Source organism: Scyliorhinus torazame, chromosome 2 (genome assembly GCF_047496885.1).
Source record: "Scyliorhinus torazame isolate Kashiwa2021f chromosome 2, sScyTor2.1, whole genome shotgun sequence".
Classification (NCBI taxonomy): Eukaryota; Metazoa; Chordata; class Chondrichthyes; order Carcharhiniformes; family Scyliorhinidae; genus Scyliorhinus; species Scyliorhinus torazame.
The window spans coordinates 268862525-268881102 of record NC_092708.1 but is presented as its reverse complement, the minus strand read 5'-3'; the positions used below and the strand labels follow the sequence as shown (position 1 = coordinate 268881102).

The following is an 18578-nucleotide window of genomic DNA, read 5'->3' as shown; positions in this document are numbered from 1 at the left end:
ACCACCGAAGTAAGACTAACTGGCCTATAATTCCCGGGGTTATCCCTAGTCCCTTTTTTGAACAGGGGCACGACATTCGCCACTCTCCAATCCCCTGGTACCACCCCTGTTGACAGTGAGGACGAAAAGATCATTGCCAACGGCTCTGCAATTTCATCTCTTGCTTCCCATAGAATCCTTGGATATATCCCAACAGGCCCGGGGGACTTGTCTAACCTCAAGTTTTTCAAAATACCCAACACATCTTCCTTCCTAACAAGTATTTCCTCGAGCTTACCAATCTGTTTCAGACTGTCCTCTCCAACAATATCGCCCCTCTCATTTGTAAATACATAAGAAAAGTACTCGTTCAAGACCTCTCCTATCTCTTCAGACTCAATACACAATCTCCCGCTACTGTCCTTGATCGGACCTACCCTCGCTCTAGTCATTCTTATATTTCTCACATATGTGTAAAAGGCCTTGGGGTTTTCCGTGATCCTACCCGCCAAAGATTGTTCATGCCCTCTCTTAGCTCTCCTAATCCCTTTCTTCAGTTCCCTCCTGGCTATCTTGTATCCCTCCAATGCCCTGTCTGAACCTTGTTTCCTCAGCCTTCCATAAGTCTCCATTTTCCTCTTAACAAGACATTCAACATCTCTTGTCAACCATGGTTCCCTCACTCGACCATCTCTTCCCTGCCTGACAGGGACATACATATCAAGGACACATAGCACCTGTTCCTTGAACAAGTTCCACATTTCACTTGTGTCCTTCCCTGACAGCCTATGTTCCCAACTCATGCACTTCAATTCTTGTCTGACAACATCGTATTTACCCTTCCCCCAATTGTAAACCTTGCCCTGTTGCACGCACCTATCCCTCTCCATTACTAAAGTGAAAGTCACAGAATTGTGGTCACTATCTCCAAAATGCTCCCCCACTAACAAATCTATCACTTGCCCTGGTTCATTACCAAGTACTAAATCCAATATTGCCCCTCCTCTGGTCGGACAATAGAACATAGAACAATACAGCGCAGTACAGACCCTTCGGCCCACGATGTTGCACCGAAACAAAAGCCATCTAACCTACACTATGCCATTATCATCCATATGTTTATCCAATAAACTTTTAAATGCCCTCAATGTTGGCGAGTTCACTACTGTAGCAGGTAGGGCATTCCACGGCCTCACTACTCTTTGCGTAAAGAACCTACCTCTGACCTCTGTCCTATATCTATTACCCCTCAGTTTAAAGTTATGTCCCCTCGTGCCAGCCATTTCCATCCGCGGGAGAAGGCTCTCACTGTCCACCCTATCCAACCCCCTGATCATTTTGTAAAACAATCTACATACTGTGTTAGAAAAGCTTCCTGGACACACTGCACAAACACCACCCCATCCAAGCTATTTGATCTAAAGAGTTTCCACTCAATATTTGGGAAGTTAAAGACACCCATGACTACTACCCTGTGACTTCTGCACCTTTCCAAAATCTGTTTCCCAATCTGTTCCTCCACATCTCTGCTACTATTGGGGGGCCTATAGAAAACTCCTAACAAGGTGACTGCTCCTTTCCTATTTCTGACTTCAACCCATACTACCTCAGTCGTGTGTGTATAGGGAATATAGTAGGGGGCTAAGTACACAGCCTTGCATGGCCTCTGTATTGAGGACTATAGTGGACTATCCTAATTTTATGGTTTGTTGGCCATTACTTCTGGCAGTTGGGTAGGTTTGAATGGTTGCTCTGCACCATTTCATCTTCTGTAATGTATCGCAATGTTTTTCAAACTTTTTTCTCTGTGACCCACTTTTGCCAACCGGCCAACCTTCACGACTGATGCCTACTGACCTCATGACAAACTTACACTTTAATGTGAAAGGGGAGCTTGCTTGGTCCACATCATCTCATTTGAATCGGGTTCAAAGGAGGAGAGGGAAATGAGCATACCAGGTGCAGACATCAGCCAGTTCTTTTCTGCCGTCTTTTATGTGAAAACAGAAAATTCAACCTCTCACATGTAGGTTGTCGTGAAGGGATTAGCAACATAATGTGTGTTTTACTCAGCACTGGATACTCTTGGAAGATACTACACTATAATGCTGAGAGCTTCCTGGACTTTGTGTGGTTTTAATGTGATATCAGCTATAGTAGCGTAGTCTTTTAATTTGGAGTCAGCTCTAAGTTATAACAGACTCTGGGGTCTCAACCTGAAAAGAAATTTTTCACCCACCACTTCTCTTTCAAAGTCTGAAACTTCTCTCATTTGCCAGTACTTCCCTGCATTTAACACCATGGGCTTTGCATCCTTATTTGCGTTTGCACAATTCTTTTATTTAAAAATTTTTTTTTAGAATACCCAATTCATTTTTTCCAATTAAGGGGCAATTTAGCGTGGCCAATCCACCTAGCCTGCACATCTTTTGGGTTGTGGGGGCGAAACCCACGCAAACACGGGGAGAATGTGCAAACTCCACACAGACAGTGACCCAGAGCCGGTTTCGAACCTGGGACCTCGGCGCCGTGAGGCTGCAGGGCTAACCCACTGCACCACCGTGCTGCCCTATTGTGTTTGCACAATTGGCAAAACCATACCTCAAAAAATCATCTTTATACTGTTTTGTTCATGAGTTAAGTTTCTTTGTAGGCTGTTAATCAGAGGCCCTGTAGCTCTGTATAGAGCTGACACTAGCACTGCTCCTGTCCAATAGGTGAACTGCCTATTTGAGTCTCTGACTTTGGCCATCTCTTACTTTTAAGAAAACCATTAATCTTCGCAGTTCTCTTGCCTTGCTTGTCAGCAGCTGGAAAACAGAAGCAACTCTGCTGTACGATTTGGTGCCAAAAGCACATACCTGGAGGGCGCCTGACGTCAAGTGTGGGTACAGGGCGCATGACCTTCTCTCTGCTGTCGGTTCTGGCCAGATGACTCCACATAGCCTCATTTATTTTCATTTAAAACGAGGCAGCAGCCCCCATTCCCGATGTAAAAGCCGGTAATGGCTGTTGGGCGTTTCCACGATTGGGACCACCGCGGGAATGGAGCAACTGAGTGCCCTGTCACCCACCTGCAGGTCGAAACCCACACTTCGAAAAACCCTGCTCTATCACACTGTTGTTTAAACACCTACCAGAATTGCTTCATTTAGGTGTTTGAAGTGTTCCATTTGGCCTCATTGCGTTTTCTCCAGTCAGTGGATCCCTTGCTTTTTGGCAACCAGAACTGGGCCCAGTTTTTATTGTGTGGAGCGGCCAGAGCACATGGGGCGGCTGGGTCCGGCGACTGCAATGTGGTGCGGGCACAGCTGCTGCGATGCGGGGGTAGTCTGAGCAGGATGTTCTGGTTCTGGTACATGAATCATAGATGGTATGCGATTAAGGAGCAAATGGAATGTTGGCTTTTATAGCAAGGGGAATGGAATCTGAAAGTAGTGAAGTTTTACCTCGGCTTGACAGGGCCTTGTTCAGTCCAAGGCTGGGAAACTGTGTACAGTTTTAGTCTCTTCATTTGAAAAAGGATGTGATTGTGTTCGACGCAATCCAGCAAATGTTTACTCATCTCATTCTTGGAATTAATGACATCTTATGAAGAAAGGTGGAGAGGCTGAGAATTTATCCATTGGAGTTTAAAATAATGCAAGGTGATCTTGTTGGAACAATGAGGGGACTTGATAAGGCACATTGGAATATAGAACTTAGAAGGAGGAATTGGCCATTTGGCCCTTGAAGCCTGATCCGCCATTTGATAAGATCATGGTTGATGTGGTTGTGGTTGGAACTGCAGTTTCCTGTTTGCCCAGCAAACCCAGCCTTGTCCACCCCGCAAAGTCCTCCTTGCTAACATCTGGGATTTGTACCAAAGTTGGGAGAGCTGGCTCACAGACTAGTCAAGCAACAGCCTGACTTAATCATACTCATGGAATCATACCTTACAGATAACATCCCAGACACTATCACTGGGTATGTCCTGTCCCACCGATAGAACAGGCCCAGCAGAGGTGGTGCAGTGGTATACAGTCGGGAGGGAGATCCCTGGGAGTCCTCAGCATCACCTCTGGACCCCATGAAGTCTTGTGGCACCAGGTCAATATGGGCAAGGAAACACCCTGCTGATTACCACATACTGTCTCCCCTCAGCTGATGAATCAGTACTCCTCTGTGTCGATACCACTTAAGGGTGGCAAGAGCGCAAAATGTACTCTGGGTAGAAGACTTCAATGTTGATCAAGAATGGCTCGGTAGTACCACCACAGACTGAACTAAAGGACATAGCTGCTAGACTGAGACTGCGGAAGATGGTGAAGGAGCCAGAAGAGAAAAAAATATACTTTATCTCATCCTTACCAACCGGCCAATTCGTGTCCCATCCATCTACTCTTGATCATCAGTAAAGTGATGGAAGGGGTCATCAACAGTGCTATCAATCGACACTTAGTCAGCAGTAACTTTCCCATGGATGCTCATTTGGTTTTGCCAGGGTCACTCAGCTACTGACCACATTACAGCCTTTGTTCAAACATGGACAAATGAGCTGACTTCAAGAGGTGAGAGTGACTGTCCTTGACGTCAAGGCAGCATTTGGCCTAGAGTGGCATCAAGGAGCCCAAACAAAACTGAAGTCCATGGAAATCAGAAGGCAAACTCTCCACTGGTTGGAGTCATGCGTAGCACAAAGGAAAATGGTTGTGGTGGTTGGAGGTCAATCATCTCCGCTCAGGGACATCACTGCAGGAGTCCCTCAGGGTAGTATTGTAGGTCTAACCATCTCCCGCATACCACCCTTGATTCACGTTTGCGACCACAGAAGCATCTGTCTGTGCCCCTAACTATTGAATCTCCTATCACTATAGCCCCGCCACTTGTTTTTCTCCCACCCATCTGAGCAGCAGATTTGACTGCTGCTGCTTTCCCCTGAGAGGCTATCCCAACCGCCCTCCCCCTTGCTTTGTCAGTGACCTTCCTTCCATTATAAGTGGGAATGTTTGCTGATGAGTGGGGATGTTCGCTGATGATTGTACAATATTCAGTAACATTTGCGACTCCCCGGATATTGATGCAGTCCATGTCAAAATATCAGCCATGATTGAATGGCGGAGCAGCAGACTCAATGGGCCGAGTGGCCTAATTCTTCTCCTATATCTGATGGTCTAATGGACAATATCAAGGCTTGGGCTGATGAGTGGCAAGTAACCTGTGCCAGGCAATGGCCTATCGCCAACAACCATCACTCCTTAACATTTAAAAAAAATAAATTTAGAATTACCCAATTAATTTTTTCCGATTAAGGGGCAATTTAGTATGACCAATCCACCTAGACTGCACATTTTTGGGTTGTGGGGGCGAAACCCATGCAAACACAGGGAGAATGTGCAAACTCCACACGGACAGTGACCCAGAGCCGGGATCGAACCTGGGACCTCGTTGCCATGAGGCAGCAGGGCTAACCACTTTGCCACCGTGCTGCCCCACTCCTTAACATTTAATGCTATTACCATAATTGAATTCCCAACTATCAACATCCTGGAGGTTACCATTGACCAAGAACTGAACTGGAAATATCCAAATACATACTGTGGCTACCAGAGCAGGTCAAAAGCGAGGAATTCTGTGGCGAGTAACTCACCTGACTCCCCAAAGCCTGTCCACCATCTACAAGGCACAAGTCAGGAGTGTAATGGGATTCTCTCCACTTGCCTGGATGAATGCAACTCTGACAACACTTGAAGCTTGACACCATTCCAGGACAAAAAAGCCAGCTTGATTGGCATCCCTTCTACAAACATCCACTTTCCACCATCGACCAACAGTGGCAGTCATGTGTTCTATCTGCAAGATGCTCTGCAGGAAATCACCAAGGTTCCTTGCGCAGCAATTTCAAAACCCACGACCACTATAATCTGGAAAGACAAGGGCAGCAGATATATGGGAACACCATCACGTGGAGGTTCCCCTCCAAGTCACTCACCATCCTGACTTGGAACTATATCGCTGTTCCTTCAATGTCGCTGGGTCAAAATCCTGAAATTCCCTCCCTAACAGCACCATCTGAAGGGCAACTAGGGATGGACAACATGATGTCGTATACCATAAATTAATTTTTTTTAAAGACTCCTGGTCTCCCTTGTCCATCGAAAATCTATTGAACTCAGCCTTCAAGACATTCCATGATCCAGCCCCTACTGTTTTTCCACAGACTAATGACCCTCACAAAATATTTCTCCATCTCCAACATCTTTCCTCATGTGCAGGAGACTGAGCAGAGGACGCAGTCTAAAAATAACATGGTTTAAAATTAAGAGAATAATCTTTATTAGTGTCACAAGTAGACTTACATTAACACTGCAATGAAGTTACTTTGAAATTAAATGAAAAATGAAAATCGCTTATTGTCACGAGTAGGCTTCAATGAAGTTACTGTGAAAAGTCCCTAGTCGCCACATTACGGCGCCTGTTCGGGGAGGCTAGTACGGGAATCGAACCGTGCTGCTGGCCTGCCTTGGTCTGCTTTAAAAGCCAGCGATTTAGCCCAGTGTGCTAAAGATTGGATTTGTTTATTGTCACCGAGGTACGGTGAAAAGTATTTTTCTGCGTGCAGCTCAAACATATCATTTAGTACTTGTAAAGAAACAGGGCAACACAAGGTACACAATGTAAATAAATAGTCACCGGCACCGGGGGAAGCACACAGGAATCCCCTAATCGCCACACTATGGCGCCTGTTCGGGTACACAACGAGAATTCAGAATGTCCAATTCACCCAATAAGCACACCTTTCAGGACTTGTGGGAGAAAACCGGAGCATCCGGAGGAAACCCACGCAGACACGGGGAGAACGTGCAGACATCGCACATAGTGACCCCAAGATGAGGGGAAATGATTTGACACATCTGATGGCACCATGGGACTTGATTTTCTTGTCTCCCATAATCAATTGCCTGCCAACATATGTTGCATTGGGCCCCATTTGCAAAATGTATCCACAAATCTGTACAATACATCCACCAGCATCAGTGGCACCAATACTGGGTTTGGAGAAAAGGTATCTGAGAAAAAGGGAAGCATGTGTCATGTTTGGAACTCTTCAGCTGTGTAGTGTAAGCAAGGGCGTATAAACGGATGTCTGGTTTAAGTCGCAGGATATCCTGTTACAGACAGGAGTAAGCTGAGTGATACTGTTAACCTCTGTCCGAGCTGGATGTCACGTGCATGCCGATTAGGTTTGTGATGACCTTTGTGTTCTTGCACTCTGGTGCCATTTCAGGCAGGAAGAAATGAGCTGGGAAGTGAATCTTCCCTCACTGGGGACAGACTGCGCACCACTGAATCAAAGTCCAGGACAATTACACTCCGTTTAAGCCAGGTTCATTGAAGTTGAACTGAATTGTTCACAGAATAGACTGGATATGTGCCAGAATGCTCTTTCACGCCTTAACCCTGACTCTTGATCTACACTGCTTATCATTACATTCTTACCTACGCATTGGCTGTTGATAATAGAATAGTTATAGCAAAGGTGGAGACCAATCGGTCTATCTGAGTCCATGCTGGCTCTGCAAAATTAATGTAGTTAGTTCCATTCTCCCAGTTTTTCCCTGTTCGACCTGCATTTTTATGATCCTAGCTGATAATGAACAAGTCGACACCAGATAAAATCTGGCCTAATAGATCCTAACTTTTTTTTTAGAAGCTAGATTGGTAAGATTTCAATACAGACACCAGAAAATGATTCAAACTCCTTTTATCACTGCAGCCCTTACAGGCACAATACCTGTGAAGAACAAATCTGTCTCAATACTCAGATTTGTTTTGCTTGGGTTAGCTCAGTGTGAAGCAGTTTTTTTCTGGTGGGTTGTTCAGTATTCACTTCTGGTATCTCTCCCTGAGACATCAAAATAACGCAATCTAAACTCAGTATTACTTAAACTTCAGACAAAACACGGTTTCGTAAACCCAGTTTCCCAGCAGGCTGGCAGGATTTCTTATTAGAGATGAGACCTTCTGCCTGCACTCTCTGATACACTTAAAGATTACTTAAAGACACATGCACTAACTCCCTTTCTGTGTCTCCCTGTCTATGTTTCCGGCCCCCTGTTTCTAGGCAACAGCTTATGTTGTTTTTAACTCCACTAAACTACGAACTCCTTGGGAATGAAAATGAAATGAAAATTGCTTATTGTCACAAGTAGGCTTCAAATGAAATTACTGTGAAAAGCCCCTAGTCGCCACATTCCGGCACCTGTTCGGGGAGGCTGGCACGGGTAACACTACACTTTGGGTTGTAAAAACTCATTAAAAATGCACATATGCAAACAGGGTCCAGACATCTTGGCACCCAGCTTATAAAATCCTCTAAATGAAACTGTAACCAGGTTTACCTTTCTTAACACCCACATACAAAATATAAATTAAACTTAAAGCTATATACTGTTCCAGCAAAAGCCACAATTTAATCTGCCTCCACCACACACTCGGGCAGTGCATTAAAGATCTAGACCATTTACTGCTTTTAAGAGAAAAAACTTTCTTCCTGATGTCACCATTGGTTCCTTTGCTAATTAATGGACTCTGGATCCTTCTGACAATAGAAACAGTTTCTCCCTATTACTTCGTTTGGACCCTTCATGATTTTGAACACCTATATCAGATCTCTCAACCATCTCTTATCTAAGGACAGCCCATCTTTTTCAATCTATCTACGTAACTGAATTTCCTTATCTCTAGAGACATTTGTGTAAATTCTGCACCCTCTAAAGCCTTTCCAGACTTTTGAACGTGTGGTTCCCAGAATTGGATACATTCCTCCAACTGAGTCCAAACCAGTGTTTCGTGGAGGCTTATCATAACTTCCTTTTGGACTCTATACCCCTATTTGCAAAGCCAAGGATCCCGTATGTTTTAACTGCCCTCTCAACCTACCCTGCCATTTTCAATTATTTTGTGCACATAATTCCCCAGGTCTCTCTGTTACTACACTCCATTTTAGAATTGTGATGTTTAGTTTCTGTTGCGTTTCTCCGTTCTTCCTGCCAAAATGTATCACTTCACACTTCTCTGCATTATTTCTTATCACTCAGTCATCTTCATATCTATGCTGCTCCTGGCTCTTTTATTCCATGGGCTGCAATGTTGCTGACAAGCCATTATTTGACACTTGAGGAAATGCCTTTCGGAAGTCCATGCGTACTGCATTACCTACGTCAACCCTTTCTGTTATCTTATCAAAAAATGCATTCATGTTTGAAATTAATTATTCCTGTAAGCTTTCCTTAATTAATCTACATTTGAAAATGAAATGAAATGAAAACCGCTTATTGTCCTTATTGTCACAAGTAGGCTTCAAATGAAGTTACTGTGAAAAGCCCCTAGTCGCCACATCGTCCGGCACCTGTTCAGGGGGCTGGTACGGGAATTGAACCGTGCTGCTGGCCTGCCTTGGTCTGCTTTCAAAGCCAGCGATTTAGCCCAGTGTGCTAAACCAGCTCCTAGCACTCAACTTGTCCAGTTGAGTGCTAATTTTGACCTTCACTTTTGAAAAGGTTTCCCACCACTGGGTTAAACCATCTGGCCTGTCGTTACTGGGTTTGGTCTTATTCCATTTTAGGGTGGAACATTTGCAATTCATCGCCCCCAGGCACAACCCCTGAACCCAAAGAGATTTGGAAGATTGTGGCCAGTGCCTCCAGAGTTTCTACCCTCCTCACAGTATTTTGGATGCATACCATCCAATCCTGCTAACACATCAACTTTAAATGCAGCCAGTCTGTCTAATATCTCCTCTTTATCAATTTTTAGTCCATCCAGTATCTAAACTATTTCCCTTATATGCCTATACCTGACACTTCCTGTCAATGTATTCTTGCACATGCCATGATTGTTGGTGGACATTCCTGATAATATACTGTCATCTACACCAGTGTTTTTCAAACTTTTATTCCTGGTGATCCACGTTTACCAAATGGCTGACCCTATCAACCCACACCACGTTCACTTCCACCTAGGTGAGCCTGTCCTCACTTTTATGCATTTAAAATGAATATAATTGATTTCCAGTAAATTGTATTCCGTACTGCATACTTAAAGCCAAGATATTGCCTGGCGACAAAATTATTCCTCCTTGTATATTGTAAATTTCACTTACCAACAAACAGTTTCACAACCCTGACACTGAAATTGCTGGTTTTGTTCAATTGGACGTTTCCAACTCAAACCCAAGATTTAACTCTGGGTCCAAAGTTCCAAAAGGCTGCTTAATCAATCTGATGATTTGACACATGTGCAAACTCCACACAGTGTGTGTCCTGGGGCCGGGATCGAACCCAGGTCCTCAGCGCAATGAGGTGGCAATGCTAACCACTGCGCCACCGTGCCGCCGCCATCCATCTTTTTTAGGCATCATCTCATTTTAAATTGATTCAACAGTGGGGTGGCACCATGGCGCAGTGCTGTCTCATAGCCTCGGGACCCAGGTTCGATCCCGGCTCCGGGTCACTGTCTGTGTGGAGTTTGCATATTCTCCCCGTGTTTGCGTGGGTCTCACCCCCACAACCTAAAGATGTGCAGGCTAGGTGAATTGGCCACGCTAAAGTTGCCCCTTAATTGGAAAAAAATAATTGGGGACTCTAAATTTATATTTTTTTAAATTGATTCAACTGCAAACTATTTCCATGCACATGGGGAAAAATAATGAGTTGGATTGTGAGGTAATGATGATACTCTTTAAACTCTGAAATCATAGCCTGCCTTCACGGCAGGAAATCAAAGACTTGTACAGAGTCCACTGACGAAGGAAGCTGCAGTACTGCTACTTGTCGCAATTTAAATGGGATGCACTGAGCATTTAAAAATACACCAATTTCTCTCCCAATTCTTACCTTTTCTTTTCATAAAGTGCACGTAACTTGAATTGTATGAGGTAGTACTAAGTCTTTAAACCACATCAAAAGTCTTCATGCTGGCTATGTCATCGTCTAAGAGATCCTCATTTTCATACCACCTTATTCAAAATGCACGCACTATAAATGGAACAGAACCAGAACTGTGTGTAACATTACACCAGTGTTGAATCCATAGCCATTCCGAATGATTTCATAATGAAACATTGTATTTGCATATTGGCTAGATATTAAATTGAACTTTATGAATGTGCACTTTTCTTCGAACTGAATCAGTTTAGAGCAGCAAATATTTGCCCAGTGATTGACTGGAAAAAACATCAGACGCAAGGCCTTTGACAAGGTACCTTATGGTAGGTTGTTGCATAAGGTTAAATCTCATGGGATCCAGGGTGAGATAGCCAATTGGATACAAAATTGGCTTGACAACAGAAGACAAAGGGTGGTTGTAGAGGGTTGTTTGTCAAACTATGGAGGCCTGTGACCAGCGGTGTGCCTCAGGGATCAGTGCTGGGTTCACTGTTATTTGTTATTTATATTAATGATTTGGATGAGAATTTAGGAGGCATGGTTAATAAGTTTGCAGATGACACCAAGATTGGTGGCATAGTAGGCAGTGAAGAAGGTTATCTAGGGATCCTGGATCAATTGGGCCAATGGACCGATGAATGGCAGATGAAGTTTAATTTAGATAAATGTGAGCTGATGCATTTTGGTAGATCGAATCAGGGCAGGACCTACTCAGTTAATGGTAGGGTACTGGGAGAGTTATAGAACAAAGAGATCTAGGATTACAGGTTCATTGCTCCTTGAAAGTGGAGTCACAGGTGGACAGGATGGTGAAGAAGGCATTCAGCATGCTTAGTTTCATTGGTCCAAACATTGATACAGGAGTTGGGACGTCTTGTTGAAGTTGTGCAAGACATTTGTAAGGCCACACTTGGATACTGTGTACAGTTCTGGTCAACCTATTATAGAAAGGATATTATTAAACTAGAAAGAGTGCTGAAAGGATTTACTAGGATGTTACCTGGACTTTATGGTTTCAGTTATAAGGAGAGGCTGGATATACTGGGACTTTTTTCCCTGGAGCGTGGAAGGCTTCGGAGTGATCTTATAGAGGTTTATAAAATAATGAGGGGCATAAATGGTCAACATCTTTTCCCAAAGGTAGGAGAGTCTAAAACTAGAGGGCATAGGTTTAAAGTGAGCGGAGAGAGATACAAAAGGGTCCAGAGGGGCAATTCTTCTCACAGAGGGTGGTGAGTGTCTGGAATGGGCTGCCAGAGGCAGTAGTAGATGTTTATAAAAAGCATTTAGACCGATATATGGGAAAGATGGGTATAGAGGGATGTGGGCCAAATACAGGCAGTTGGGACTAGCTTAGTGGTTAAAAACAGGGTGGCATGGACAAGTTGGCCCGAAGGGCCTGTTTTCATGCTATAAACCTCTATGACTCTGAGATCTTTGCGGATCATTTATAGAATTACAGTGCAGAAAGAAGCCATCGAGTCTGCACTGGCCCTTAAAAAGAGTACCCTACTTAAGCCCACGCCAGTAACCCCACCCAACCTTTTGGACACTAAGGGGCAATTTAGCTTGGTCAATCCACCTAACCTGCATACCTTTGGACTATGGGAGGAAACTAGAGCGCTCGGAGGAAACCCATGCAGACCCGAGGCCGGAATTGAACCCGGGTCCCTGGAGCTGTGAGGCAGCAGTGCTAACCACTGTGCCACCCTGATTTTGCAACCCATTTTTCAACACCCCGCGTCCCCCACGTTGAAAACACTGATTTACACCCTGACTATTGATAGACACTGCCTGACAATATATTCTCACCCAAACCCTGACTTGATGCCTGACAACATACTCGTCAACCTACAATAAGCAAAATACTGCGGATGCTGGAATCTGAAACAAGAGCAGAGGACACTGGAAATACTCAGCAGGCCTGCCAGCATCTGTTAGGAGAGAAATGTTGATGTTTTGAGTCCATAGACATTTCTCCTTCCCTTCAATTCTGACAGTTAACTCTGTTTCTCTCGTAATAGATGCTGGCAGACCTGCTGAGTTTTTCCAGCATACTGTGTACTCACCTATACCCTGATTTTAGGTGGACGTTGCCTGGTAAACTACTCTCACCCAGGCACTGACTATTGATTGACATTATTTGGCGATGTGCTCTGACCCAGGCACTGTCTTAAGTATGGGGTAGGTATTGTGTCTGATGAATGTCCTGTGATTCGAGGTGACTATTCAGTCATTTTGTTTGTTGCTACAGAAACTTCTTCTCATGATATACTTGCTCGGTACCAGCGTAAAGAGTATTACTGAACTGGTCTGAAAGCTTTGGTGAACAAAGGGTAACAGCCAGTTGTTGTAGTTCATGTGGCACTGAAAGAGACAAAGCTGGAGTCTTGCAAAGGGAGTTTCAGCAATTCAGTGTTACATATCATAAGATCATGGTAGGAATTGGTGCTGTGAGCTATTCAGTGGAGACATATCATGGGGCAGAAGTGCTCTCTTGGCATGAAGAGAAGTTGATTTAAGAGGGAGAAGTTCAGATTCGTTGGTGATTGGGTCCAGTTCTGGGGCAGAAGTTATCTGTCACGGATGGATGGGACAGGAAAGATGGTGTAGGTTCAGATTTCTGGTTTAATGGAACCAGTTCTGGGGCAGAAATGGCCCACTGGAACAAGAATAGGTCACTCCAATCCCTCAAACCCATTCCAACCTACTATTCAGTTGTGATGGATCTACATCTTAACTCCACTTGATCTCTAAAGTTCTTGCACCAGACACAAAGCTCATCAGGGGTGTGATTGAATACTCACTGGGTCCAGCCACGCCAACATTCAAGAACTTTGTCGTCAGCCAGGATAACAGTTTGATCGATCAGTGGCAGTGTGGCTCCAAAAGGTACGATGTGCAGAATGCATTGTAGCAACTCCCCATGGCTACTTGAATAGCACTTCCCTGTAACCCCCAGTTTTAGACACACAGAATAGGACTGACAGTGAAAATAAACGAAAACCCCAAAATGAAAGATTTGAGTTAATTAAGGAGAGCCAGCGCAGATATGTAATGGGTAGATAGTACCCGACTAATTGAATTTGTTGATGAAGTAACAGAGAAAGTTGAAGGGAAAGCAATGGATGTTGCCCACATGCATTTAAAAAAGCATCTAGGGCAGCATGGTGGCGCAGTGGTTAGCACTGCTGACTCACGACGCCGAGGACCCGGGTTCGATCCGGGTCCCGGGTCACTGTCCATGTGGAGTTTGCACATTCTCCCCTTGTCTGCGTGGGTCTCACCTCCACAACCCAAAGATGTGCAGGGTAAGTGGATTAGCCACACTAAATTGCCCCTTAATTGGAAACAAAATTGGGTACTCTGAATGGTTTTTAAAAATTTAAATAGCATTTGACAAAAGGCCACATTAAAACAGGTTAACAAAATTGAAGGCTCATGGAATGTGGTGGAGGGGAGGTGGTTGTCAGTTTGGATAAATATTGGTTTAAGGACAGAGAATGTTTTGAGTATAAGGACAGCTGTACTTTAGTGTGTACTGCGTGAGAGCATTATTAAAGCCGATTTCAAGATTTCTGCCTCCAGAGGAAGGTCATATACAATATGTCAGCAGGCTGTTGATTATAGGAGGCAAGAAAATCGGGTGCCATTGTGCTATCTGGTGTCATACATTTCTCCTCATCTTTGTCTCAATTTTAAGCTGTTATTTTTAAACCGCCTCCCCTACTTCTTAGTCTCCTGTGCAAGCGAAAGAACTTGGAGTTGGAGGAATATTTTCTCTGAGGGTCGTTAACTCCATGGAATTTTTTTAAGGCTGGGTTAGATGGATTTTTGATGCACAAGGGAGGCCAGGAATTTTTTAATCCATTTACGGCATGTGGGTGTCGCTGGCTAGACCAGCATTTGTTGCACATCCCTAGCTGTCCTTCAGAAGGTGGTGGTGAACTGCTTTCTTGCATCACTATAGTCCCAGAGATGTAGGTACACTCACAGTGCTGTTAGGGAGGGAATTCCAGGATGTTGCCCCAGTGACAGTGAAGGTATCTGCTGCTCTTGTCCTTCAAGGTGGCAGTGGTTGTGGGTTTGGAAGGTGTTGTCGAAGGAACCTTGGTGAGTTACTGCAGTGCATCTTGTAGATGGTACACACGGCTGCCACTGTTCGTCGTTGTTGTGGGTTTGAATGTTTGTGGATGGGGGTGCAAGCAAGTGGGCTGCTTTGTCCTACATGGTGTTGAACTTCTTGAGTGTTGGTGCTGCATTCATCTAGGCAACTGGAGAGTATTCCATCACACTTCTGACTTGTGCCTTGTAGGTGGTGGACAGGTTTTGGGGAGTAAGGAGGTGAGTTATTGGCCACAGCTTGTCCAGTTCAGTTTCTCTTCAGTGGTAACTCACAGAATTTGGGGAGTCAGGAGGTGAATTATTTGCCGCAAAATCCCCAGCTTCTGACCTGCTCTCGTAGTCACAGTAATTGTATGGCTAATTTCTGGCCAGTTGTAACGCCGACATTCATATCCATTTGCATTTTGAATATTCCTATGGAATCTGAATCCATTACAGTTTCAGGCTGTGTGTTCCTGATCTTAACTCGGTGTGAAGGGATTTCTCCTTATTTCTCCTCCAGTTATTTTGCCGTTAATTTTAAATCTCTGATGAGTACGGATTCATCTGAAAAAGGAAATAGTTTCTTCCTCCATCAAAATCCTTCATTTTGAATGCTTCTATTATGTCTAAGGAGAACAATCCCACTTCTCCAGTCAAGTCTGTATTTTGTTGGGTCAACATTTCCCACCAAGCAGACCTTCAGATCTCTCTGCTCCAGAATACATCTTTACTGTCCAATATCTAGTTAAACATAACCCGATAACATTAAGATTAACTTCCCGTTGTGTACTGGCTACAGTCATCTTTCATGTGCACCGTGTGCATTCTCCTATCCTTCGAGAGGCACCCTGAAAAGTACCCTTACAATGTGAGGCCCAATTATAAACCAACAAACTCCTCAAAGTTATCTAAAATGAATGAATGAGCAGAGGAACCGTTTTCAAAGTAAAATGTTTTTTCCAAAGAAATTTGACTTTCAACAAAAATGATAGCGACTCATTCTTCAGAAAAGGGGTTGGAACTGATGCTAGTTATATCATAAGCACAAAGTTTTGTTTCCTCCAACTTAATTTCCATTGTGTTTTTCAGGTTTGAACTGACTGCTGTCAAGTTCTCCATAATGGGAAAAGAGAGGAAGTGCATTTTGTGTCACAGCACTTACAGCTCAAAAACGGTAACTCAACTCAGTCCTTCTCTTGTCAAGTCACTCTCCTTTCTGTTTTCATCTCTTCCACATTTCTTGGTAGACATATCCTGGTTACGCTTTGGGTATGGACTCTTGTGTTCTTACAAGAGTTTGGCTGTAAGGTACTTGACGGTTGAGGTTCAGTCCAGTTGGTAGGATGGGAAAGAGGGGGTTTTGACTCGCTTCCTGCAGTACACTGTTGGAACTATAAGGACTCCCTAGTTCACTTCAGTGACTTTGGTTTCACTTTGGCAAAAGATGCACGAATTTGAGGGTCAAATGGAATCAGAGGAGGCAGCTCCGAAATGACAGAATTAGTTAGACAAAATGCATAAGTGAACAGAAGAGTACCACATGAGATTTAATGCACATTAAGTATACGGTGCTTCCAGAGAAAAAACAGACAACACCTATTCAATGAATGGCTAAGGAAACAGCTGGAATGCTCAATATGTCCAACTAATACAGAGCATCAATCAAAAAGAGACACAATGTTGACTACCAAAGCAGTATGATGCATGTTAGAGGAAATTATGATCAAACTATACTAGTGGGCTGGTTGAACTGCAGCTTGTTCAGACACTAGAGCCTGTGCAGATAAGAGCCATGAGGCTGATTTCTAATCTCCGGGATCTAGGTTATGAGCAGAGAATAGGGCAGCACGATGGCTCAATGTTTAGCACTGCTGCCTCACGGCTTCGAGGACCGGTTTCGATCCCGGGCCCCGGGTCACTGTGTGGAGTTTGCACATTCTATCCGTGTCTCTGCGCGTCTCACTCCCACAACCCAAAGATGTGCAGGGTAAGTGGATTGGCCACGCTAAATTGCCCCTTAATTGGATTTTTTTTTTAATGAGCAGAGAATAGAGTTGCTAGTCTTTTTCAAGCTTGACAGAGTGATATACAAGTCAATAAATGATATTGAAAAAGTAAATCTGCAAAATATTTAAACCAAACTGCAAGAGTTGGTTGAGGGATGCAGAGTCAAATTAGTGAAAGGGAAATTTATCTCTGTTAGCAATTAAATTCTGAATAATCAATACAGACTTTCTGAAGGTGTGGTGGAGATAAAAACTGGTTCATAAAATAATTAAATGCTGATAGGGGAACATGTGGTGTTGGAGTGAATGAGCTGAATGACCTTCCTTGTGTTTTAACTTTGTGATGTTCAGCAGTTAGTTGGGGAAGCCAGTTCTGGAAAGCACAGCTTTTTAGTTGGTCACAAGCCGTTCAGAAGCAGCAATTAATTCCAGAAATATTCAGAATTGGATTGCAATGATTCAAGGAGACGGCTCGCCTCCACCTTCTGAAGGGCAACTAGGGATGGGCAATAAAAACTGGCCTTATCAGTGACATTCTCATACCGTGGGTTAATATTAAAAGCAATATTTGGTATATGAGAATCTGATTGGGTAGACTGTTCTTGCCCCTTCTGCTCTTAGTTCCCATCTTCTACTTTCGCACCTCCTCTCCCAATGCACTGTATTGCAGTGTACTGTGTTGCTGAAGTTCAATGGACTCCTTCACACCCACCATCGGGAAGATCCTCCCTGCATCTACCCTGTCTAGTCCTGTTAGAATTTTATCAGTCTCTATGAGATTCCTCCTCATTCTTCTGAACTCCAACGAGAACAATCCTAACCTAGTCAATCTCTCCTCCTGCGACAGTCCCGCCATCCCTGGAATCTGTCTGGTAAACCTTCGCTGCACTCCCTCGAGAGCAAGAACATCCTTCCTCAGAAAAGGAGCCCAAAACTGCACACACTATTCCAGATGTGGCCTCACCAAGGCCCTGTACAATTGCAGCACATCCCTGCTCCTGTACTCGAAACCTCTCGCAATGAAGGCCAACATACCATTAGCCTTCTTTACCACCTCCTGAACCTGCATGCTTACCTTCAGCGACTGGTGCACAAGGACACCCAGGTCCCGCTGCGCACACCCCTCGCCCAATTTACAACCATTCAGGTAGTAATCTGCCTTCCTGTTTTTGCTTCCAAAGTGAATAACCTCACACTTATCCAAATTATACTGCATCTGCCATTGATGACTAGGGAAAGAGTAGGACCAGTCAAGGACAGGGATGGGAAATTGTGTGTGGAGTCTGAAGAGATAGGCGAGATACTAAATGAATATTTTTCGTCAGTATTCACTCAGGAAAAAGATAATGTTGTGGAGGAGAATGCTGAGCCCCAGGCTAATAGAATAGATGGCATTGAGGTACGTAGGGAAGAGGTGTTGGCAATTCTGGACAGGCTGAAAATAGATAAGTCCCCGGGACCTGATGGGATTTATCCTAGGATTCTATGGGAGGCCAGGGAAGAGATTGCTGGACCTTTGGCTTTGATTTTTATGTCATCATTGGCTACAGGAATAGTG

General features: G+C 44.1%; 1 protein-coding gene across 2 annotated transcripts in view; it reads left to right on the top strand.

Annotated features, from left to right (window-relative positions):
* The window catches only part of LOC140398419 (zinc finger protein 106-like), a 128011-nt gene that overhangs the window by 20994 nt on the left and 88439 nt on the right, over positions 1–18578 (top strand). For both annotated transcript variants that reach the window (XM_072487092.1, XM_072487101.1), the window contains exon 2: positions 16104–16188. In XM_072487092.1, coding sequence (XP_072343193.1) covers positions 16135–16188 — 54 coding nt within the window. In that variant the 5' untranslated portion in view covers positions 16104–16134. The remainder of the gene's footprint in view (positions 1–16103; positions 16189–18578) is intronic.